At 37.5% G+C, this 25947-nt stretch overlaps 2 protein-coding genes across 2 annotated transcripts in view; one reads left to right on the top strand and one right to left on the bottom strand.

Annotated features, from left to right (window-relative positions):
* Positions 1–2417: 2417 nt before the first annotated feature.
* The window catches only part of ASAH1 (N-acylsphingosine amidohydrolase 1), a 25223-nt gene continuing 1693 nt past the window's right edge, over positions 2418–25947 (top strand). Inside the window, exons 1-12 of the mRNA XM_007954952.2 lie at positions 2418–2458; positions 7290–7380; positions 8751–8837; positions 12442–12520; positions 18602–18676; positions 20244–20289; positions 21081–21225; positions 21726–21780; positions 21913–21994; positions 23250–23381; positions 23485–23608; positions 24046–24102. Of these exons, the coding sequence (XP_007953143.2) occupies positions 7360–7380; positions 8751–8837; positions 12442–12520; positions 18602–18676; positions 20244–20289; positions 21081–21225; positions 21726–21780; positions 21913–21994; positions 23250–23381; positions 23485–23608; positions 24046–24102 (903 nt within the window). The 5' untranslated portion in view covers positions 2418–2458; positions 7290–7359. The remainder of the gene's footprint in view (positions 2459–7289; positions 7381–8750; positions 8838–12441; positions 12521–18601; positions 18677–20243; positions 20290–21080; positions 21226–21725; positions 21781–21912; positions 21995–23249; positions 23382–23484; positions 23609–24045; positions 24103–25947) is intronic.
* The window catches only part of PCM1 (pericentriolar material 1), a 179148-nt gene continuing 174441 nt past the window's right edge, over positions 21241–25947 (bottom strand). The window contains exon 40 of the mRNA XM_042782830.1: positions 21241–21314. Coding sequence (XP_042638764.1) covers positions 21241–21314 — 74 coding nt within the window. The remainder of the gene's footprint in view (positions 21315–25947) is intronic.

Below are 25947 nucleotides of genomic sequence, written 5' to 3'. Positions count from 1 at the left end.
TTCAAACCCACCAGCCTCTCTGTGAGAGGAAGATGGGGCAATCTACTTCCATGAAGATTTACCGCCTTGGAAACCCAGTGGGGGTCACTATGAGTTGTAATGGACTCAATAGAAGTGAGTATTTCATCATAGTAGAATTTATTTACAAATTTATAAAAGGGAAATGAGGCTGTAACCAAAGTAAATCTCCAAGTAGCACATTTGTTTACAAAGCAAGGAAAGTCATTTACCAATGGTTAGTTAAGAAAATTGTGTTTGATTATAGCAGCAGAAGAAATATGTCCAAGGAAAATAAATTTGTTGCATACTATTAGCCTTTACGTAAGAACAATTGCTCAGGACTTTGGGAGCAATATCTATCATTTAAAAACAAGGAAAATGATTTTAGATGGTTTTCCTTGGTTCTTGAAGGTATCAATACTGATCAGTTGGTGTTTATTTGAGGGATAATTCACGGTTTGAAGTAATTAAAGAATTAGCTTTTGTGAATAGTTTATGTGAAACAATTACAGGTATGAATGTTTTCAAACTAGTTGAAAAAAGAGTAATTTATTACAACCCAAAGTGGAATCTGCTAAGATGTGTAACAGTTGACAGTGGTAAATACATGTGTGGAGTAAAAAAAAAAAAAAAAGCTTAGTTGGATAAATTTGCGAAACTTGTGATGATGCAGGATGTTATTATTAATCAGCAAGTACATTGTGGAAAATATTTGAATCTGTCATGTGCTTTTGTACCAGTAATGTCAAATGTGAACTTTATTTGCTCTCATGAAGTTAACCATAGTCATTTCTGTGAATTTTTGTAAGAAATAGATGCTGAATATCATGATTTTCCTAACATAGGTTATATAGTTTAGCATTGGTAAAGTTTTACTGTGATTTTTGTGTTTAGGGCTGAGATTGACCTCAGCCACTGTTATTGAATATTGAATGGCTCTGGAAATTAGCTTTTGTGCAGACTTGATACTGCTTCTTAATTAGTTCAACCAAAATTACAAGGCAAAATAGAGCTTATATGAGAAACTTATACTGTGGAAAAGTCATTTAGACAATTATGTTTGAATCACAAGTAATATCAAGCTATTTTATGCACATCCCATGTTTGTTATTAAACATTTAAAAAATATGTGAGATCTCTATTTTCACACAAATCTCCAACAGATACGTATTCTGAGCTCGAACTACAGTTCCAGTAGTTTCCTCTTGTGCATTTGAATTTTTTAAGAATTGTTTTACTTTTACAGTATTGAGTCTTCAGTGGAGAGGAGATAAACATGCTTACCATCTTGTACTAGGAACAAAAGAATCTGTGTAACTTTATTTGATAACTTTATGTTAAGAACAAATTCTGTTTTGCTACTAAGCTTGAACAACTCTCCTTAAGACAGTTTGATTCATTCATTATTTTAGGCAGTGGCCTATATGTTGGAGACTATTTTCACCTCAAGGAGAACAAGAGACACAATTATAATGCAGTGTCATTAATATGGTAATGGAGATGAGTACAAATGCTGTAGGAGTATTGACGAGGGTGTGACTGTTTTTATAACAAACTAAAAAAAATAACTCACTGATGTGGAGTGATTCCAACTCATAGCAACCCCTCCTTAGGTTTCAGAGGGGTATCTCTACGGAAGTAGATTGCCCTATCTTCGGCTGGTGGGTTTGAACCATCAGCCTTCTGGTTAGCACTAGGCATTACAGCACCAGAGCTCCTGTTTATGACAGGTAGATGAAAACTTTACAGAGAAGATTATATTTTAATTCAGTCTTAGAAGATAACAGAAAATTTACTAGGGAGAGAAGTACAGCAGGACTGGCACATGCTGTTCCTTAGGTGGGAGCATTAGAATGTAGTTGTTTTATGTGGCTATAAATATTAGGAGGGGTGACAGGAGATGAAGCTGGGTGGTAAGTTATGACCAGATTGTAAAGGGCCCTCCTCAGTGTGCCCTGACAATCTGGTTTGGGATTTTCCCAGGGCAGAATGCAATAAATTCAAATAATACCACATCTTACAAAGTAAGTAATGATAAATCAACCCAACACAGACTTTTTCCATCTACTTTCTCACATTTCCTTTTTACTCAGTATATTTGCTGTGCAAGTTAGGGTCACTATGAGTCATAACCTACTTGTCAGCAGTGAGTTTGGTTAGTTTTGTTTGTTTTGGTTTTTGGCATTTGTGCAAATTGAACTGAGACTAAAAATGCTATTAATGGTTTGGGATTTTTAGAAGTTTTTGTAGGAGAAAAAGACTTATTTTAAGGGGTATTGAAATAGTTTAAAAAAGTAAAATCATACTTGATCTTGTCTTCACAAATGATAACTTTTTTTTAAACAAATTATTCCATTAGCAAGCATTTACTGTGTACTGAAACTGTTTAATTTTCTTTGTTCTTTAATTAGTGGACAGAAGACTGCAGAAAATCAACCTATCCTCCTTCTGGACCAACGTGAGTACACATCCCATTTTCAAAATTCACTTTGACCTTTGTGGAGTTTTTCCTGTGTAAAGATCTCTTTCATAAAAATAATGGTATGAATAAAAACTTAAATTGTATCTTCTATCCTGAGACAATTTCCCCTCTACCCTCAGGCCTTGCATTTGCCTAAGACCCTGAACAATTATGAAAATCCTCATCATTAAAATGTCCATTGTTATCAAATTATAGGAAAAAATGGAGTGTTCCCTTCACTACTAACTCATCTATCTATTGCCAAGTATTTTTCTGATCTTGACAAACAAGTCTGTATTTAGTTTTGTGACAGAGCTGACTCTGTGGCTCCCTGTGGTACCTGGACATAAATCACTATATATATTACTATATATATTTTTTATATGTGTGTGTGTGTGTGTATGTATGTATGTGTGTATATACGTATGTGTGTGTGTGTGTGTATAGAGACACACACACATATAAATGAAACAACTATTAAAAAAATACATGGGGGAAAAGCTTTCTTGAATGTTGGAGAAGACAGAGTAAGACTTAAACCAGTAGCATCAAGATGACATTCCATTTCTTACAGTATTCCGAATTATATCTGTTATATTGCTGTTGTCTAAATAATAGATTCTAAATAGGTTGTATCACAGATGGAGTGAAACTGAATAAATTTAAGTCTTTTGGTTTACTCACCTTTATGTAGAAAGAGGCAAGTACTTGGCAGGAGTTAATTTAGAGGTAACCAGCGTCAACAGTATTTCAGCCTCTCTTTAATTGCTTGCCTTCTCACAGTCTTCCTCTTGTCACCACTAGCACCATTTTGGTCTGGGTCTACAGAACCTCACTGAATGGATCTTTTGGCTGGTTTCAGTGCCCAATTCATTGAACATTTAATGACTACTTTTCATGTGTATGGCCTTTTCTCTACCACCTTTCACATATATCTTGTTTGTGTCTACTGAATTGATTGCCCTGAAAATCTTCCCTGCTTAGACATTTAACTAGTTCTGCACTGCTGTATGTATGACTGTGTGTTTGTACATGTGCACATATATATACACACATGCACATTTATAAATCTATATCTGTATGTATGTGGTGTTGTGTGTATTTGTATTTTTATATATATATATAAGGCACTTGACTGCTAACCAGAAGGCTGGCGGTTCAAACCCACCAGCCACTCCTCAGAAGGAAGGTTGGGCAATCTACTTCTGTAGTGATATTGCCTTGGAAACCCAAGGAGCGGTCGCTATGAGTCGGGTCTGACTCAGCAGCACATAACAACAACAACAACATATATATATTTATAATTATAATAATTATTATTATTTTACCTTGGTATTTTGCTGAATTCCTTTGTAGCCTTCTTTCCTACATGAAACTCCTAATATCTGCTGTAATCCCCTGAACAAAAAAACAAATCTTGAGATCAGGGAGAGAAGTTTGGTACTTATATACTTTTGAGAGAGAAGCAGTCCTCCTGTACCTATGTTGGGAACTCTGGTGATGTAGTGCCTAAAGCATTTAACTATTACCAGAAGGCTGGTGGTTCAAACCCACCAGCCACTCCTGGGAAGGAATACTGGGCAATCTACTTCTATAGAGATACCGCTTTGAAAACCCAAGGAGGGGTCGCTATGAGCGAGAATCAACTTGATGGAAGTGAGTTTGGTTTTTTTCCTTTTTTTTTGGTTTTGGTACCTATGTTGTCATCCTTTCCAGTCAGGTGCCTAGGTTCTGGAGGGCTGTATGGGGAACTGCGAGGGAGGAGTGTGACACCTGTTTATCCAGCCTGACCAGTCAAATGAGTGCTGGCAATCAGGGTACTGACTACAGATCACTCCTTTGTTCATTAAAATTCTGCCCATTAGCATTTCTTTTCCACTGCTCACTGGATGCTTAGAACCTGCTGTCTTATTTGTATATGTGTATATTCTATCACTTGGACTAGTTTCCAGGCCACTTGGGAATCACAGGCATTCAGTCAGTGCTTGATATTGATTTTGATGACCTGATTACAGTAAATACTAAATCTCAAAAATAATTCATTTATATTTATTTTTGTAGTAAAGTAGGAAAACATACTATGGTAATTACTATTGATTGAGTGCCTATGCTGCAAACTATCCTTTCCATATTTCATGTAATCCTCCCTACTCTCATAAAGTAAATACTTTTATTTCTGTAAGAAATTGAGGTGCAGATATTAAATACTATGATATTTTAGGAAATTGTTTCATGAGAGGTAAAATGGGGAATTATGGTTAACTTTTAGTTCCCAGTGTGATTTTATTAATCAGATTACCTAGTTTTCTCAAAGAATTCTGATTAATGGAAGTTTTATTGTAGAGAAGTTTCTGAAGTCACCCATCCTCACTTAATTGAAATCCCCTTCTGTAATGAGTTTATTTCCTTTTTGGAATCCTTGAGACTCTCAACTGGAAAATAATCAGTAGTTTAGGGGAGATAAAAGAGCATGGTTTGAGTTTTGTTAGATGTTCTAAGAAGAGGAGCAGCTGATTACAGTTAATAGGGGACCAAATATTTTATGACAGTGCCACTAGCATGCATAGTCCTGGTAGCTACTAATTTATCTTCGATTGCTACTAGACATGGAGATCCAGATGCATGCAGGTGGAGCACCTCTCATAATAGGGAAGATAGTAGTTTTACATGTGAAATTATAGACTGACTGGATTAATTTATTTTGATGAAAAGCTGTATTTTAGGATTTAAACATTACAGTTTTTAATGTAGATATAAGCTATGAAAGAAATGGGTACTTGAAAGTGTTTTGAGAACAAAATCCATTCATTGTGATTTTGTTTAAACTCATGTTTCCAAAATTGAGTGTACTTCCCTTTCTACCTAAATCATAACACGAGTGCCTAGTGAGTGATACTTTCGTAAAACTTTATACATATAGCAAGGCACCAAGCTCAGCAACATTATTTAGAGAATCAATTATTCATGTTGAAACAAGTATAGATAGAACCATCATTCAAGACTTTTAGGAAATAACCTATCCCTGCTGTAGCCATAGTTTGTGTAATATTTTAATTTAAGAGCCTGAAAACATTGTAGCACATACCACTTTATGCTTGTCTGGGCCAGAGCAATAATGACACAAACGCCAGCTTGTCCATGGCTTTGCTTTGGGCTGACAAATCACTGAATGAATGGCACAGCCCTAAAGATTTTTTTTTGTTTACTGACAGGTACAAGCAGATAATGTTTCTAAAGTTACAGAGACTAGTTGTGGACGTCAGCTACCAGCAATATGGCCCTACTGTATTGCTAAGGGAGTTGTTGTTGTTAGGTGCTGTAGAGTCAGCTCCAACTCATAGGAATTCTGTGCACAACAGAGTGAAATATTGCCCGGTCCTGTACCATCCTCACAGCCATTACTATGTTTGCGCCCATTGTTGTGGCCACTGTGTCAGTCCATTTCACTGTTGGTTTTCCTCTTTTTCACTGACTTACTACTTCACCAAGAATGATTTCCTCAGGGACTGTTCCCTCCTGATAGCATATCCAGAGTATGTGAGATGTAGTCTTACCATCCTTGCTTCTAAGGAGCATTCTGGCTATACTTCTTCCAAGACAGATTTGTTTGTTCTTCTGGCAGTCCATGTATACTTTAATATTCTTCACCAACACTGTAATTCAAATGCATCAATTATCCTTTGGTCTTTCTTATTGATTGTCCAACTTTTTTATGTATGTGAGATGATTGAAAATACCATTGTTTGAGTGAAGTGCACCTTAGTCTTCCAAGTGACATCTTTGCTTTTTAACACTGCAGCAAAGTTTTAGCAGCAGATTTACCAGTGCAACACATCATTTGATTTCCTGACTGCTGCTTCCATGGGAGTTGATTGTGGATCCAAGTAAAATGAAATCCTTGACAACTTCAATAATTTCTCCTTTTATCACGATGTTGCTTATTTGTCCAGTTGTGAGGATTCCTCTTTTCTTTATATATTCCTATATCGTCATAGTGGAAACTATTGTATATAAATTCAAGAAGATGACATTGGGGGATGGGTATAACAATACAGTGCTGGAGTTTGAACTTACTACAGCAGTATGAGAAGAGAGGAAGTGTGGTAAGGAACATTAGGGTAGCTGCCTGAATTATGAATGTTCTTGAAGCCATTCATGAGAAGCCAAAATATGACACCACTCTGGGGCTTAAAAGGCTTCCTGATAATAATACTAGAAACAAATGAGTTGACTGGTATTCAGCAGTCTGAGAAGAAATTCTGGGACTGGGAGACCAACTGGAGAGTGTCGAGATTTGCAGAGATGTGTTGTTAGTTGCCATTGAGTTTGCTTTGACTCATGGTGACCCCATTACAAGAGAACAAAACATTGGTCCTGAGCCATCTTCACAATAGTTGACGTATTCAAGTACATTGTTGTGGCCACTGTGTATTTTGAGTGTTTTCCCAATTAGGGGGTTTATCTTCCAACACTATACCATAAAAATATTCTTTTTCAGAGATGTAGGAAGAAAAAAAGAAGGCAAATATTTTTTACAGTGATATTCAGGCTATAGCTCTTGAGCCCAGCTGATTCTTTCACATATCACCGATTTACATTAATCTTCCAGAATGTATATTCTATTCCAAGGTTTCTGAGACTATGATTGTATGTGAACCTAGGGCAGAAGCACTAGATGAAAAATGAACTTTCTTTGCAAATTTTTGTGTCAGTAACCAACTTCTATTATATTATTAAGAATATGTCTCAAACATATCCATCTTGATATAACACATCTGGAGAGGAGGCTACTTTTTAATATTTCAAGATGATATACCTCTTATTACAGCTATAGGGGTCCAGTTCCTTGGTACACCATAAATCTTGATTTACCACCCTACAAAAGATGGCATGAGTTGATGGCTGACAAGGCACCATCGGTAAGCTATGAAGTTTAATTTTCTGTTTCTAATGTTATTCAGTATAATTATATTCTTAAAGGAATACTTCATGAAATTACCCGTCAGGTATTTAATGAATTTCTTTCAGTTTGTTTCTACCATTTACAATAAATGATAGTAAAGGAAAAGGTGTCATTCCTCTATACTTTATGCTCTTTTAGTAGTTCTTGCCTGTGTTTCCTTACTTCTGTATCATCCTCCTTAATCCAAATAATTAAGAATAAAATATGTTAAAACTAAAGTTAGATTGTATTGTACTTATATAGTAATTGAAAATATTTTCCACTTCTGTTTGATTTAGCAATATATTGGTAAATCAAAAGATCTGTATCTATAGAATTATACAGCCAATTATTGTAATTAATTGTAAGCCTGTAAAAAAAATTGAATTGCCAGAAGTTGTGTGATACATTTATTTACAATAACGACAACAACAAAAGTAACTACTCAAGCTGTTTATGTAACCTCATGGGATTTTTTTTCCCTTGGTTTAGAGATTTAGGGTCATGATTTCATGGACATCGCAATTAATTGGCCTAATAATATGTTTAGTGCTTCTGTTATATCTCCTACTTGGTTGCAGAGTGCCTAGGATCTTGAAAGCTTGCAAGAAGCCATCAAAGTCACAACAATTGGTCTGTGTTCACCTGGAACAGAGAAGGAAGGAGAGTCAGGAATAGGAGCAATATATGGAATATATGGCTAATTGCCTCCATGAATAACTGCCTCCTTTGCTAGAAGAACTGGATGGTTCCTGGCTATCATTACTGAACATTTTATCAAAGATTCCATAGAATAATCCTGATCATAAGGGGGAAGATGCAGAATAGAATTTCAAATTCTCATGGACTCTAGACTTTCTGGAGCCTTGGAGGATGGATGAAACCCTGAAACTGCTGCCCTGAGATGAGCTTTAAACCTTAAACCAAAAATATCTCCTGAAATCTTCTTAAAACCAAACAATAGTTTTGCGTAACTGGTGAAAAACATCTACCTTGAGTATTGTCTTCTTAAGAACTATCTGTATGGGATCAAATTGACCAGTGTAACTCAAAAGACTAGATAGGGATCTTAGGGAGGGTAGTGAATTTATATTAATGAGGAAGGAACAACTCAGAAAAGGAGGATTGGCAATGGTTGCACAACTTGAAGAAGGTAATGAATGTCACTAATTAGTACAGATAGAAACTGTTGAATTGGTGTATGTTTTGCTGTGTATATTCTCAAAAACAACAAAATAATATTGAAAGAAAAAAGTCTATATCTGTTTTTTGTTTTCCTTATATTAATAGTAGTCCTAAATGTCAATACTTATTTATCTCTTACTGTTTTATTTACTTATTTTTCAGCTAAGGATTATAGTGAATTCCCTGAAAGAGGTAGTAAATGCATTTGTGCCAAGTGGAAAAGTTATGCAGATAGTAGATCAAAAACTGGTAAGAAACATTCCTACATTTTAAACACATACATACACACATAGAGTTTAGAAAAGGCTCTGGTATTTATTGAGAGGCATCATTTCACAGCCTTTCTTAGGAGCTTATACAAATTTATATTTATTCTATACCCCTGTCTGAACTTCAGAGGGGCTAGAGATTCTGTGAGTTGATTAATATTGTAGTGTTGTTGTTAGATCGTGTTGCATCACTTCCAACTCATAGGGACCCTGTGTACAACAGAACGAAATACTGTCTGGTCCTGCATCATCCTCACAAACTTTGCTGTGCTTGAGTCCATCATTATAGCCATTGTGTCAATCCATCTTGTTGAGGTTCTTCCCCATTTTTGCTTACCCTCTTCTTTGCCAAGCATGTTATCGTTCTCCAAGGAATGGTCTCTTCTGACCACATGGCCAAAGTAGGTGAGACAAAGTCTGGCCATTCTCACTTCCAAGGAGTATTCTGGCTGCATTTCTCCCAGGACAGGTTTGTTCATTCTGGCAGTCCAGGTATTTTCAGTATTCTTCACCAACACCATAATTCAAAGGCATCAATTCTTCTTCGGTCTTCCTTATTTGTTGTCCAGCTTTCACATGCTTATGAGATGATTGAAAATACAATGGCTTGGATCAGGCGCACCTTAATCTTCAAAATTATAGGTTTGCTCTTGCCTAAAGGACAAGGAGGCCACATATTCTGACCTCCTAGAACCCCACAAGAGGAAGGCAGAATCACCATCAATAGCCCAAGGCCTATTACTGCAAGGCCAGACATGCTGCCTCCCTCCATTCCTTTCACCAACCGTTCCTCCCAAAGCACCCACCACCTCTCTCCTGGGTTCGATAATTCACTGTGGTGGCCACACAGAACTCACAGCTTATGAGGTTTATTACGGAAGCACCAGGCTACAACTCGAGTTCAGGAAAAATGCTCAGTCTCTCTCCTCAGCCCGCCGTCTCTCAGACAAGTTTCTCAGTCTCTCCCCCAGCAGTGCATGTCCCTCAGTGTCTTACTCAGCAATGCTTGTCTCTTGCGTCTCTTTCCCAGCAGCACATGTCTCTTTCGGGAGCGCATGTCTCTTTCAGCAGCCCGTCTTCCTCAACCAGCAGTCAGAGAGAGTTCTGCCTCTAGGAGGCCTCCTTTTGAGCCCAGCAGAGTGGTCAAACCAACCAATCATAACAACAGAATTCTAAGCACCTGAGAGTGAGCCTTCCATAACATTGTGTTGTGCCACGCCCAACAGAAATAACCCAGGTGGATAACATTTACAATCAGGAGCTCCTCAGTTGCTCTTTCCACTAGAGTTTACAATGACTTATAGGTAGAAAAGCCACACTAAGTAATTTACTACAATGCAGCTCTTTGACACATTAAACAGATCTTTTGAAGCATATTTGCCCAGTGCAATACATTGTTTGATTTCTTGACTGCTGTTTCATGGGCAAATATTAGAATAACAGGACACAAAGTAACATGGCTAATCTTGGTGGTTGACTGCTGTTCAATGTTTTTTAACTTTGCCATAATTTTTTTAAAAGGATTGACTATATTACAGAGAAATAGACAAATACACATATTTTTCTGGGAGTATGCCCCTTATATATGCTTAGGTTTCCAAGCTCACTATTAAAAACTTCTTTATTTTCTTAAGTACTTTGCCCAAGTATTCCAGGACACCCAGAATTTTTTTTCTAGACATGACCAAATGACACGATCACCCCACCACTGTACTTAGAGTCCCTCAGCAGCTGTGACCCTTGAAACTCACTCAGGTTGTATGTAGCTTATGGATGTGCATTCACCCAACCATTTCATTGTCCTCCTGGTCACACAGGAAGACTCCATTTCTCAGCACCTTTTTAATTTAGGTGGAACCAATAGAACATCAAAGGCCTTCCCCTAGGCCACATTCCAAAAAAGCCAAACCAAACCCACTGCTGTCGAGTCACTTCTGACTCCTAGCGACCCCCATTGGGTTTCCGAGGGGGTAAATCTTTATAGAAATAGATTGACCAGTCTTGCTTCCATGGAGTGGCTGGTGGGTTTGAACTACCAACTTTCTGGTTAGCAATCAGATACCTTAGGCACTATGCTACCAGACCTCCTGGGGGCCCCATTAGTGACTATCTTTTAGTCTTTTTTCTGGAGCCCTCTTTGTCCTGCAGGGTGCAGAAGTTTGGGGAAATGCACTAAGACCCTACATAGGGCAGATTTCTTAACCTCGGCTTTTGACATTTGTTAATTCTTAGTTGTGGGTGGCTGTCCTGTGTATGCAGATCCTTTGATGGATCAGTGGTTAAAGCATTCGGCTTCTAACCAGATCATTGATTCAAACCCACCAGCTGCTTCACAGGAGAAAACTGAGGTAGTTACTTCTGCAAAGAGTTACAGCCTTGGAAACCCTATGGAGCAGTTCTACTCTGTCCCATAGGTTTGCTGTAAATTAGAATAGACTCAATGGCAGTGAGTTTGTTTTTGGTCCTGTGCCCTATAGAATGTTTAACAGCATCCCTGGCCTCTACCCACCAGTGGCCAATAACACTTCCTCTGTTGTAACAACCAAAATTTTTTCTAGACACGGCTGAATGCCCTGGGGGCTAAAAATCACCCCAAGCCAAGAATCATTACTCTAGAGGATCCTATAGACTTGGGCTCTTTGGTGCTCTTATGGTCACATCCTACCAATGAAGCATAAGCCAAACCTGTTATGCCTTGTGTTTATGCTCCCAGAGCCTTTGACTAAGACTATGTTATATGTTTCTACTAACCAGACTTTTCCAAAATGGTAATGCTGTCGGGAACAGAGGAGGAAGAGGCCCCTACATATCCCTTATCCCCTAATTTCCCCTTTTCTCTGAATATCAGTCTGAAAAACAATATTGCAAAGTGTCTAAATGCTCAAGCTTTGGCATCAGACAAAACTAAGTTTAAACCTGGATCAGTCATATTCTTGTTGTATGCCTTTGGGTTAGGTTTTTAACATCTATTTTGATCTCATTGTTGGTGAATATTTGAATTGAAAATAAAAGTATGAAGTCCAGCATCAAATTTGCTAATATGACCATCATTTGCCAACAGAATCCAGTTAATGCATATTAGCCCAAGATCAGTCATGAACTATGACAAAAGGTTTTGTTAAAGACTAAAATAGTATATACTGAGTACAGTATAGGGTGAGTGGGAAGCAAATAGTAAAGAGGATACAATGCCAGTGACTAGAAAGTACGTTGAAACAGAGAGGTAAAGATAAAATGTGTTGCTGTTGTGGTGTTCTTGTGTTGTGGTTCAGTTAGGTCACCAATGTAGAATTATTCAGTTCCCTTTTTCTAGTAAAATTATAAGGGCAAGAAGAAACAATCTGACGTAGTTCTCTGTATAATACCTAACAGCAGGTGAGCTTAAGGAAGAGCAGGAGTTAAAGAATTGGGAGTTTAATAGCAAGTATTAGATAGAATCTTTTAAAAATATATGATGTAAACATGCTTAAAATTACATCTTACCATCACATATTGTGGTAGCAATATATGAAACAAATTAAATGTCAGATAACCAGATCTCAAAGAGTGCCTTTCAGCTAAATGATTGTTAATTTGTTTTTCAGCCTGGTCTACTTGGCAACCTTCCTAGCCCTTATGAAGAGGAACTGAAAGGGATTGCAGCTGTTACTGAAATACCTTTAGGTAAAGTTCACTTTGTAGCCTTTGAAACTTCTAATAAAAAAAAGTTTTAGTAAACACTTTTGAAATTTCTTACTGAAGTATGATATACATACAGTTAAGGTATAATATACATACAGTTAAATATGTAGCTAGATGGAATTTCACAAATAGATGCAAGTAATATATATCAACCCTTTGCTGAGTCAGATCTGACTCATAGCGACCCCTCCTTGGGTTTCTGAGGCGGTATCACTATGGAAGTAGATTGCCCAACCTTCCTTTTCCGAGGAGTGGCTCTACAACTTATTTACCGGGGGGTAAATATTTGGGTTATTTCCAGATTTTGATTATTATGAATAAAAGTAGTTATGAACATTTTTGTACAAGTCTTTTAATGGGCGTATTCACTCATATCTCTGGGTTGTATACCTATGAGTGGAATGATTAGGTTATAGAGTAAATGTATGTTTAGCATTTAGATTATGTTTTCCAAAGTGATTGTTGTATCAGTGTAGTATGAGAGTTTCAGTTTCCACCACTTGATACTTCATTTGATACCGTCAGTCTTTTTATTTCAGCCATTTTGTTGGGTGTGTAATAGTATTCTGTGACAGTTTTAATTTGCATTTCCCAATGACTGATGTGACTGACCTCCTTATTGATTCCTCCTCCCTCTCTTCCTCTGTCTTCCCCTCCCTCTCTCCTCTCTTTCCTTCCTTCCTTCAAGGAAGATGTGTACGTAAAGTGCTTATTATGGTATTTTGCCTATTTTTTAAAAATTGGTTTTAAAGAGTTCTTTATATCTTCTCGATACAAATCTTTTATTAGACATATGTATCACAAATATTTTGTTTCAGTCTATGACTTGTGTTTTTATTCATTTACCAGTGTCTTTTGCTGAACAGAGATTGTTAATTTTAATAAAGTCCAGTTTCTCAATCTTTTTTGACTAATGCTTTTTGTGTGTTTATTTAAGAAATCTTTGGCTACCCCAAGTTCATGAAAATAATCTTATGTATTTTCTTCTATGTGTTTTATGTTCACTTTTTACATATAGGCCTATCATACATTGTGAATTAATTTTTGTGTATTGTATGAGTTAAGGATCAAGGTTCAATTTTTTATTCCCCCATATCGAAAATTCAGTTGACAAACACCATTTATTGAAAAAACTATCCTCAGTAAAATACAGTGGTATCTCTGTTATAAATCAGATGACCATCTAAATCTGGTTCTGCTTTGAGACTTTCCATTAAGTTTAATTTTTGTCTTTCCCTACACCAATACCACACTATCTTGATTACTAAGCTTTATATAAGCTGAGTATTAAAATTAGGTAGTGTAAGTCTTCCAACTTTGTTTTTCTTCAGAATTGTCTTGGCTATTCTAGGACTTTTATGTTTCCTATATTTTAGAATTGGTTTGTCAACTTTGATGAAAGGACCTACTCATATTTTGGATGGGATTGTAATCTGTAGTTTAATTTGAGGAAAAATAACATCTTAATAATACTGTGTTTCCCAATCCATGAATATGGTTTATTTCTCCATTTATTTATTTTCCAGCCAGCTAATCATTAGAATTGTTATTTATAGAAGCTGCCTTGTAGTACCTTAGTTTCACAAGAATAGACAAGTGTTTGAGAATTTCTGAAAATCAGTTGTGTTCATGACCAGAAGCAGCTAGATTTTTCTTCTTATTCATTTCTTTTAAAAATTATTTAAAAAAATAGTCAACATACTAGAAATATATACTCATATCCTGTATAAGAAATAAGTTTTTAATTGGCTTATTGTGTGAGGAACTCTAGAAAATTAATGCCAGATGTAAATATCTCAAGATAAAAATTAAGAATATTAACAGGGTGACACAATGTGAAGTTGTAACCAGTGTTGTTCAGCTGTTCATGTAGACATATTGAATGGATGTGTGTTCGGTTGTGTATGTTGCCACCGAAAGTAATAAATAAAATATTTTTTAAAATAAAAATTAACACATGATTCATGATAAAAAGAAGAAAGAACAGAATTTCACCCAAAAGAAATAAATAAACACTTGGTTAGAGATTAAAAGAATATGTTAAGCTTTAACATAAAAAGAATACGTTAAGTCCATATTAAACGGGAAAGAATTAAAGTGCCTGTATATCTTTGAGTTCAGTACCAAATAGTATTGTGGTAGTTAAGGTTGTGTGTCAATTTGGCTGGGCCTGGTAGAGTGGCTAGGCAGCTGGTGGTAGTTATTCCCCATGATGAGACTGGCAATCAACTCCATGGTGGGATCTACTACAAACAGCTGAGTAGCTACTTTAGGGATGTGGTCTGCTTCCTGTATATAAGAAGCAGCTTTGGGAAAGGTCTCTAGCTTATGGCATACTTTAACCCTGCAGCTAGCTGTGTTGTTTTTCAGCAGCCTGCCATGCTCTGCCAATCTTGGGACTTTTAATGAACTTGAATTAGTGGCCTGCCATGTTGTTTGGTAACATTGGGACTGTGTCTTGTTACTTGTCAACCATGGGTTTGTCAGCCTCAGCAACCAACAGGTGTCTGAGTGAAGAAAAGCCTCCAGCTTCAGTGGGCCAGGAGCAGGAGGGAGAGCTGAAGCCCAAGGTTGAAGGCTTTCACATGGCCCCTAGAGCCTGGCACTTTGAACTCAGACTTAAAGCCTCCAAACTGTAAGAGAATAAGCTCCTTTTCAAGCCATTCCATTTGTGGTGTATTTCTGTCAGTGTGGCACTAGGTAACCAAAACAAGTATTACTCAGTTTTGGAAAAATACTGTTAAAATGCATTTTTTTTTTGGACACGTTACTCTTATGGTTTTATTCATAGTTCAAATACCTCTTTTTTCTCCTTAGAAACATTAGTCACACTGAAAATCTAAACGAAATGATCATGTGTGAGGTCTCCAAAGAAAATGAAAATGAAGCAGACTGATGACAAATTTGAATGATTTGTTGTAGCACATTTCCAGTTTGCCCAGGTGTTCAACTTGCCCAGAAGCCTCCCCTTGGTGACTTGTTTTATCTTAAATATACAGAGGGCACAGGCTGGTGAAAGACCAACACCAGGTCAGCTTCTCAGGCACGCTCAGACTGTTCTGCAGTCACTTACATTCACCAGAGCACACATTCATGTAGAGATGATACCAGGTGCTTTTGAATTGATTCTGACTCATGGCAACCCATGTGTGTTAGAGTAAAACTGGTCCATAGGGTTGCCAGGCCTGTCTTTTGGCACACTTCTGGGTAGATTTTAACTACCAACCAGTTAGCAGCCCAACACATAAACTGTTTTTTTTTTTATCTCCCACCTTTTTTTTTTTAACCTTTTTTTAAAAAAATGCATTTTATTGAAATACAATTTATGTATAGTAAAATACACAAAACTAAAGTGACATGGGTTGGTGCATTTTTTTTTCTCAGTGTTTCCTCCCCTCCATTCCCACCCCTAGTAACCAACAAATAAAGTTTTCCTCCATATATAAACCTTTCCTTGACCCACCACAACAACAAACTAATATTATATATGTCCTTCTGTGATTGTCGTATTTCACTCAGCATAATGTCCTCCAAGTTCACCCATATTATGTGGTGTTTTGCATGCTTTACATTATTCTTTAGTGCTGCATAGCCTTCCATTATGTGTATGTACCATAGTTTGGTCATCCACTCTTCCGCTATTAATCTTAGGGATAAGTCCCTTGCCAAATATGTAATTATCAGCGAATACGAATTTGTTCCTGTCATTTTTGTTATGTGCTTTTTCGTGATGTCAGTTTCTTTGTTCCATATAATTTTCTATGCTGAGTTTGTTTTGTTTATGAATCATATTACCACTTCCTTCATTGTTATTGTTTTAGTATTTTCTGAATATTTATGCTGGTCCTCTTTTGATGTAAAGGTTTATCATTTTTCTTTGAGGTTACCCTGTAATTTACAGTTTTCTTCCCAAGTTTACAACAGTCCATTCTATTTTGTAGTTGTCTTGACTTCCCTACCGTCTAGAAGTTCTGTAACGACACATATTTTTCCCTCTTTTTGGTTTGTAGTTGTCATCATTTGTCAATTGATGTCTCTGGTTCCCTGTTTACAGTCTTGTAGCTTATTTGCTTTGGATACTTCATAGCTGGGTTGGTTTCTGGGTTATATCATCATGTGTGTTAATGGTCAGTTGTTGTTGGCTGTTATTGCTTCTCTGTCCAAAGGGCTCCCTTTAGCATCTCTTGTAAGGTTGGTCTGGTTTTAACAAATTCCCTTAATTTCTGCTTATCTGGAAATCTCCTAATTTCACCATCATATTTGAGGCATAGTTTTGCTGCGTACATAATTCTTGGTTGGAAATTTTTCTCTTTCAGGTTTTTACATATACCATCCCATTGTCTTCTCACCTGCCTGTTTTCTGTCAAGAAATCCAAGCTTAGTCTTACTGGTTGCCCCTTGTAGGTAACTTTTCATTTTTCCCATGCTGCTCTCATGATTCTTTCTTTGTCTTTGGTTTAGTTAAGTTTGATGATGATATGTCTGGGTGATTTTCTTTTGGGGTCTATCCTGTTTGGGGTTCGTTGGACTTCCTGAATGGATATATTCTCATCTTTCATCATACCAGGAAAATTCTCTTCCAACAAATGTTTGACAATTTTCTCTGTGATTTTATTTGTCTCTTCCTGTTCTGGAATTCTGATTACACCTAGGTTATTCCTTTTGATGGTATCCCACATGAACCTTAGGTTTTCTTCATTTTGTTTTGATCTTTTGTCTAATTTATCCTTTTCCAAAGAAATGTTCAGGTATTTGCCTTCAATCTCACTAATTCTGTCTTCCATGGATTCAGTTCTGCTCCTTTGCCCATTCAATGTCTTACCTATTTCTGAAAATTTAGTATTAATCTTCTGGATTTATGTGTGTAGATTTTCTATGATTTCTAATTTTTCATTTATTTTGTCATTTTGTTCTTGTATTGTTTTTCGAAATTGTTTTAGGGTTTTCTCTGTGTTTTCCTTGATTTGTCTCTCAATTCGTTGAAGATATCTAAATATAATTCTTTTGAATTCCTTATCAGGGAGTTCCAGTGCTGCGTCTTCCTAAGAAATGTGTTTTGGGTCTGTATCCTGGTCCCTTGTTTCTCCTGCTTTATCTTGCTTCTTTGTGTGGACTGTGATGCTCTGTTGTCTCTGGAGCATTGTGACATTTTTGTGTTTATATTTCATTGGTGATTGTATGTTGGAGTGACTTGCCCACAATTTTTGTTTTCTTTATTTTGTTTATATGTTATCTATGTAAGCAGGGTACTATGCTGTGCTCCTCTATTCACTAGTTCATAGCATTTATACACTCACCACCTGTCTCCTTTCCTGTTGCCAGTCCCTCATATGTCCCTGCCGACCTTGGCAAACAAAGCCTATTCTTAGATCCCTGGAATCCAAATGAGAATGCTATCACTTTAAAATCCAAAATGGTTGTCACTTGTAAAGATTCAAAATGGCTGCACCCTCAGTCACTTTAAATATCCAAAATGGCTGCCACTTGTAAACATTCCAAATGGCTGCACCCTCAGTCACTTGAAATATCCAAAATGGCTGCTGCATGTGAACAGTCAAAATGGCTGTGCCCTCCAGGCAGCAGAAAGTCCACAGCTCAGGTTATCTCCCTCCTTGCTGTTTCCCTTCCTAGTCTTAGGCCACCAACGCAGTCATCCCTGCAGCCCTTGGTGACCCAGGCTGATCTTTAGGTCAATTCTCAGGTCCCTACCCCACTTGGAAATATTCAGGCTGTTGGTCCTGTCAGAGTAGCTGACAGTTCGCAGCTCCGACCGTCTCTATACTCACTATTTTCGTTCAGGATTTTCCACTAGTTGGTGCCTAATCCACTTCTGTATAGTTCCTTTCAAAGCTCAGGGCCCCAGGATTATCTTTTGTATCTCTGTCAATTGTTTTTTCTTTTCTTTGTTGGAGAGGGTCTCTGTCACTTGTCTGCCTATTCCTCCATCTTACCAGAAGTCCGAACACATTAACAGTTAATACTCCAATGTTTTCTTAAATAATAATTTTTCACATTGTCATGGTTCTGTATATTGATAAGAAAATGTCATTTCTTTTCTTACAGGTGAGATTATAGCATACAATATTTTCTACGAATTTTTTACTCTTTGTACTTCAATAATAACAGAAGACAAAGAAGGTAAATGTGTGCTGAGGGAGGGTGGGCAGTGTGAAGTAGCAAGTGAAGGAAAAGTCTTCTAAATAAACGTAGTTGGAACTTGTTTTAAAACCCAGGCTTACTATTATGTGTAGCCTACAGTTTTGCATACCTTGTTAAATTTGTGTAAGTGGATTGAAAACTATCCTTAATTTAAGATCACTGTAATTGTTATTAGAGTTTTATTCAGGTATGCAAAGAATTTTGGAGTTACCTTTGGGAAGTATAAAGATTCTTACTATTTCTCAGAGTCTATTTATGATGTCTCTCAAACTCACTGCCTTTGTTTCGGCTCCTACTCATAGTGACCCCTCCTTGGATTTCTGAGGTGGTATCACTACGGATGTAGATTGCCCAGTCTTCCTTCTGAGGAGTGGCTGGTGGGTTTGAACCACCTTCTGGTTAGTAGTCAAATGCTGTAGGCATTACGCTACCAGAGCTCCTTCATGATGTCTACATGATTGAATATTATTATTCACAGGAGCTACTTCATATTTTCAGATATATAATGGACCCAGTCTTTCCTGGTAGCCTGGGACAACCATTCTCTCATTTCCTGCCAAAGGATACATGATCCTTTGTCTACTAGCCTCACTTCCCACTATTTTCCCTAGAAGAACCCCAGAGTACAAGGTACATGATGACTTTAATTTTGATTCACCCTGTTCCTTGACCTGTGCTCAGGGTATAGAGTCTGCCTGTACCTGATGCTTAGAGTGTCCAGCTTAGGTGGCAATTCTAAAGGGAAACATGTTGATAAGTCACATTAGTTGAGGTTAAGATACCTGTTTTTGGCAGAGTCCTGTTACAGTATTCCAAACGATGACCAATGACCCTTTTCCCATATTCTGGTCTAACCTGGAACTCTGCTGCTCCCAACATTTGTAGGAAGGATCTGACAGATGTGACAGTGAGAACAGTTTGATTTAGAGAAAGGAGGATGCTAATGATTTTGTTAACAAGGATTATGATACCAGGATGCTGCTTAATTCCTTTTTTTTTTTTTTCTTAATTGTGATTAGGGTGAAAGTGTACAGAGCAAATTGGTTTTCCATTCAGCAATTCATGGGCATTTTGTTTCGTGACATTGATTGTAATGCCAGCAATGTAACAGCACTCTTCTCACTTCCTCCCTATATTTAACATTTCTGTCCATTCTTCTTTCTTATCCCTTCCTGCCTTCTAAGCTTTATCCCTGGGCAAATACTGCCCTTTGGATCTCTTATGGTTGATCATTCCAGGGAGTATATACCTCCCTGGTGTTATTGTTCACCTTAGAGGCCTGTATGTTGTTTGGCTGAAAGTTGAGGCTTGAAGTATGACTAAGGACTATAGTCTCAGGGGTTCCACAGTCTCTATCAGACCAGTAAGCTTGGTCATTTTTGTCATTTTGAGGTTTGCTCCACATTCTTCTCCCTATCCAGGACTTCAGTGTTAGATTGAACAGTTGTGAATATATATTAACAAGCTTAAGTGTCCAGTTTTGATTTAGAATCAATAGTACTATCTTAACTGCTGCTGCATATCTCTTCTGCTCATTTTCTACTAGGTCATCTACTACATGGTAGAAACATGGATTTTGGAATATTTCTTGGGTAAGTAAAGAACAGTGTTACCAGTCTATAAGAAGAGTAAATTATATCGACGAAAAGTAAGTCCCAAGTCATGCCCCAAATATGACCATAAGTCAAGATACTTGTTGTTGTTGTTATTTGCCATCGAGTTAGCCCTGACTCATAGCGACCCCTCCTTGGGTTTCCGAGGCAGTATCACTACGGAAGTAGGATTGCCCAACCTTCCTTCCGAGGAGTGGCTGGTGGGTTTGAACCCCCAGCCTTCTGGTTAGCAGTCAAGTGCCTTAGGCACTATGCTACCAGAGCTCCTAGTCAAGATACTAGATTCCTTATTTTTAAGGTAACATAAGCACATTCTTATCCAGTTATTTGGAGAGTTTGTGACTGAGAAATTATATTTAGTGAACAAAAATCTTCAGGATGCTTGTAGGTTCTAGATGTACGTCTTGTTCATTACTTAGAAGGAATTGTATTTTGTATGTGCTCTTGGCCTTCCTGAAAAAAATAAAACAGAGTGCCAGAGTTGGACATTGTGGTTAGAGAGACCTAAATTTGAATCGGGGATTCACTATATACTCTGTGATATTAAGGCAATTACTTGATTTCTCCAAACCTCAGTTTTGCTGTCTGAAAAATTAGAGTTAAAACTACCCTATTACAAAATTCTTGTTAGGATTCATCACCAGTGATCAGGTAGATAAAGTACCCAATACAGTTAGTACAGTTTGTGGCTCTCATTATCATACTCACCATTGTTATCATCAGTGTTAACCAGATGATCCTCAAATGTCGCTGAAATTTGTCTTTTGTAGGTGGAATATAAATAATAACACCTGGGTCGTAACTGAGCAACTCAAACCTTTAACAGTGAATTTGGACTTCCAAAGAAACAATAGAACTGTCTTCAAGGCTTCAAGCTTTGCTGGCTATGTGGGCACTTTAACAGGATTTAAACCAGTAAGGCATCTACTGTTACATAACTTCACAGGTAGTTCTGTGTCCTGCTTTTCTTGTTTGTAAAAGGTGGAGTCTAAGAAAATGAAGACCTAAAAGAATACAAAGCTTCTGTGCTTCTTGTCACCTTTATAGGTATGAACTTGCATAAGAGAGAGGGATAGGAAGGCAAGGAAGGTTTCTGAGCCTGTCCTGGGATAAGGCTTGAGTAGATATCTGGGATCTTGTCCTGGGTCAGCTGCTCATTCAGGCATGTCAGATACTCATTTTCTGAACTTCACTTTCCTTCAGAAAAGTGAGCCCAGTTATATCCAGCCTGCTTTGCTTACATACTAGATGTGAGAAAGCTTTGTTGTTATGAGATGGTAGTACCATGGTTTTGATTTATCTGTGCATTCTTCCTTGATCAATCCAGCTCTTTGTATACTCCTATAATATAGAGTAACAGGCCTGTAAAGAAGAGTGTTGAAGTTTCTGACTTTATCGCTTTGTATTTTTCTCAGGGACTGTTCAGTCTTACACTAAATGAACGTTTCTCTATGAATGGTGGTTATATGGGTAAGTAGAGTGTTCTGAATAGAAATGGGAGTTTTGTGGATGTTTTAAAAGGACATCTGGACTATACTTTCTAGTTAGTGGTCTCATCTCTTCCAGTCCTGTGATACTTGATATGTGTTTGATCTCTTGCAGGTATCCTAGAATGGATTTTGGGGAAGAAAGATGCCATGTGGATAGGGTTTATCACTAGATCAGTTTTGGAAAATAGTACGAGGTAATCTATTTGGTTGCTTTGTTATCAAATTGATATTTAACTTATTCAGAATGCTTCATATTAAAAGAATATTTTCAAGCCCCATTGGAGAATTATTTCAGAATCTCTTAGGTGATAGTTTTGACATTCATATGGAATATTCACACTTTGTGTGTATGTGTTCATAACAGAGGTATGAACTGATTTATTTAAAAAATGCTAGGGATACTGACACAATGAAAAGCAGCTATGAATTTTTTGGTGTAACCAGAAAGCATACACAAAAGAAAAATTGTACAGTAGCATCTTCATTTAAATGGTAAAACAAACTTAGGAGTTATGTTCTTCTCTGTTGTGGAAATTTTATAGCTACAAAACTGCCTTTCCTTCAGCCAGCACTGCATCCAAATGCCTAGGATAAATGAGCATCAAGCCTATTTGTAATGCCTTCTAGGGAGTGAGATTTAACAGTTGTCTTTGGTAATCCACTCCAAGTTTTAATATCCCTAATTTTCAAGATGGCATGGTGCCTAAAGCATTTGATTGCTAACCAGAAGGTTGGTGGTTCAAACTCATCAGCTGCTCTGCAGAAGGAAGATGGGGCAATCTTACTTCCATAAAGATTTACTGCCTTGGAAACCCAAAGGGGGTCACTATGAGTCAGAATTGACTCAACAGTAGGGAGTTTGGTTTGGTTTGAGTTAATTTTCAAGATGGTGTCCCAGGGTGGTGCAGATGGTTGAGCACTAGACTAAAGTTGGTTGTTCTAACCCAGAAGCACCTCAAATGAAAGGTGTGGCATTCTGTTTTCAGAAGGTCACAGCCTTGAAAACCCTATGGAGTAGTTCTACTCTGCATACATGGGGTTGGCATCAGTCAGTATGGACTTAGCAGCAGCTAACAACCAGCACATAACTTTCAAGAAGCTTTATATTCCCTAAATCATATTGGCTATAATTAATATAATTCCCTTTGTTCTGCTGTTGAGAAAAGGCATGGACTATAAGGATAGAAGAATATATCTTGAAACTGTTTTGTTTCTCCTTCATATTAAAGTGACCTTCTGACAATACTATGTCAGCTCCCAGTGTTTCCACACACAGGAAGAGGGACTGTTTCTCCCTGAATTGCTGCTCTCCATCTGTTTTAAAAATCATATCCCTCTGATACTTGTTTTCCCTTCCTTTCCACAGAGCTAAAACAATATTTCCACTTCTGTACTTTTCAAATCAAGTAAAAATATTTCCTATTAATTTTTTTGTTTGTTTTTACCCAGTTATGAAGAAGCTAAGAGTATATTGACCAAAACTAAGACACTGGCCCCAGCATACTTTATCCTGGGAGGCAACCAATCTGGAGAGGGTTGTGTGATTACAAGAGACAGAAAAGTATCTTTGGATGTATATGAGTAAGTATGTTAGTTAAACAAAATAGGTGGAAACTAAGCATAGGCTGATATTGTATAGGCTTAAGGCACAAGCCTAAGAGGGAATCTCTATTTTTGTTTCTAGACTCAATCCTAAACAGAGCAGATGGTATGTGGTACAAACAAATTATGACCGTTGGAGAAAACCGTTCTTCCTTGATGATCGTAGAACAGCTGCAAAGATATGTCTGAACCAGACAACCCAAGAGGTACGTTTGCAATGTCATATACTAAAAGAACTTGTGATCATTAAAGATTTTCTTAGGTCGGGCATTTCTCTTTAGTCTTTGAAGAATTTAGAAATCTCTTATTATTTAGTACCTCTAGACTAAGTGTTGTATTCTTAACTGAGAGAGCAAAATTTTGCTGCACTTCTTTTTCTTACCCTAATTCTGTGAAATTCAATGATAAACAGAATTAAAGAGAGAAACACATTAAAGAGAGGAGGAAGAGAGAAGACAAAAACATGCTAGAGCCATTATTGAGTCAGTCCCTCTGTTTCTAACAGTGACCTAGAGGGAAATTCTTTTAGGAAAATTTAGAGGTGATAGGTTGAAGAGCATCTTGGTCTCAGATGATTCCTTTGTGTGGATAAGGTGCTGATATCAATATTTAATTACTGAACAAAGCTATTTTTGCATTTTAGAAAATTTCATTTGCAACCATATATGATGTCCTGTCAACAAAACCAGTCCTCAATAAGGTACTTCTTTTTTATATTTTTTCTTTTTGGAGAAGTATTTGGCCCTTTGCTTTATCTTTCTATATTTTGGCTAAATTTGAGCTAGGCTCCAAGTCCTTTCCAGCTTAACATTTAATGCTTTTATGTGGAAAGGTGACAATGTATGTGTGTTTGTGAAAATGTGACAAAATAGTTGATTATGGTGGCTTGATGACCATACTGCCCAGAGTATTGTTTCCAGCTTAACTTAAATGGTATTTGAATTAAGTCTAGCATTTTACTCTTTAGGTATAGCTTTTTTTTTTTTTTTTTTTTTAAATTTTATTCTGATTTGGGTGAAAGTTTACAGAGCAAATTCATCTTCCATACAGCAGTTCACATATACTTTGTCTTATAACATTGACTGCAGTCTCCCACAATGCAACAGCTTCCCTCCCACTTCCTCCCCATGGCCACCTCTTCCCTGTGTCCTTCCCTCCCATGCACTCCTGCCCCCCAAGCTGTCTCCCTGTGTATACACAGCCCTTCTATTCTCCCATGAGTGATCTCTCCAAGGAGTGTATCTGCCTAATGTAAATGTTCAGCTCATATGCTTGTTTTTTGTTTGGCTGGAAACCAAAGGAGTGGATTCAATTCCAGACCTGAAGGGCAGCTAGGGGCCATAGTCTCAGGGGTTCCACCAGGCTCTATCAGCATTTTACTCTTGATTTCTTCCTATCAGAAATCCTAAGCCATACTTTACAACTAACACCAAAAACTTGGCACAGTCTACAGCCCATTTTCAGACAGAGCTTTTATCCTGTTGGATTAGGATTTCCCTTAACCATTGCCATATCCTTTTTCTTTTCGGACAGTTGTAGCCGCTATTCATCTGTCAATTTGTCATACTGTGGTGGCTTGTGTATTGCAGTGATGTTGGAAGCTATATCACTGGTATTTCAGATGAGATCGGGCGTGTTCAGGGTGGTGTGGCTGTAGACAGTCACTGGTATTTCAGATACCAGCACAGTCAGCCATGGTAGAGAGGTGTCAGCAGAGCTTCAGACTAAGATACACTGAGAAGGACCTAGTAATCTACTTCTGAAAAAACTGATTAGTGAAAATCTTATCAATAGCAGTGAAGCACTGTTTGAAATTGTGCCAAAAGATGAGCTCCTCAGGTTGGAAGGCGTGCAGAATAGCAGGAGGCAGAACTGAAGCCCAACGTTGAGGGGCTTTCACCTAGCCCCTAGAGCCTGGCACTTTGAACTCGGACTTAAACCCTCTGGCTGTAAGAAAATAAACTCCTGTTTTTTCAAGCCATCCCATTTGCAATATATTCTTGTCAGAGCAGCATTAGGGAACCACAACACCCCTCAAACTTGAGCTTCAGCTCTGCTTCCTCCTCCCGGCCCACTGGAGCTAGAGGCTTTTCTTCACTCAGACAGCTGCTGGCTGCTGAGGCTGACAAACCTAAGGTCAACAAGTAAAAAGGCACAATCCTGATGTTACCAAACCACACGGTAGGCCATTAATTTAAGTCCATTGAAAGTCCCAAGGTCGGCAGAGCATGGCAAGCTGCTGAACAACACAGCTACATGCAGAGTTCAAGCATGCCATAAGCTAGAGACCATTCCCCAAGGCTTATCCTTATATACAGGAAGCAGGCCATATCCCTAAGGCAGCTACTCAACTGTTCACAGTAGATTCTACCATGGAGTTGATTACCAGTCTCATCATGGGGAATACTACATTCAGCTGCCCAGCCATTCAACCAGGCCCAGCCAAGTTGACACACTTAATTAATTAACTAATTAATTAACTTAATTAATTAACTAATTAATTAACTTAATTAATTAACTAATTAATTAACTTAATTAATTAACT

This window comes from Orycteropus afer, unplaced genomic scaffold (genome assembly GCF_000298275.1).
Source record: "Orycteropus afer afer isolate SDZICR_OR568_19922 unplaced genomic scaffold, OryAfe1.0 scaffold00483, whole genome shotgun sequence".
Lineage (NCBI taxonomy): Eukaryota > Metazoa > Chordata > Mammalia > Tubulidentata > Orycteropodidae > Orycteropus > Orycteropus afer.
Note: the sequence above shows the minus strand (reverse complement) of the source record. Positions and strands in the feature narration are given on the sequence as shown.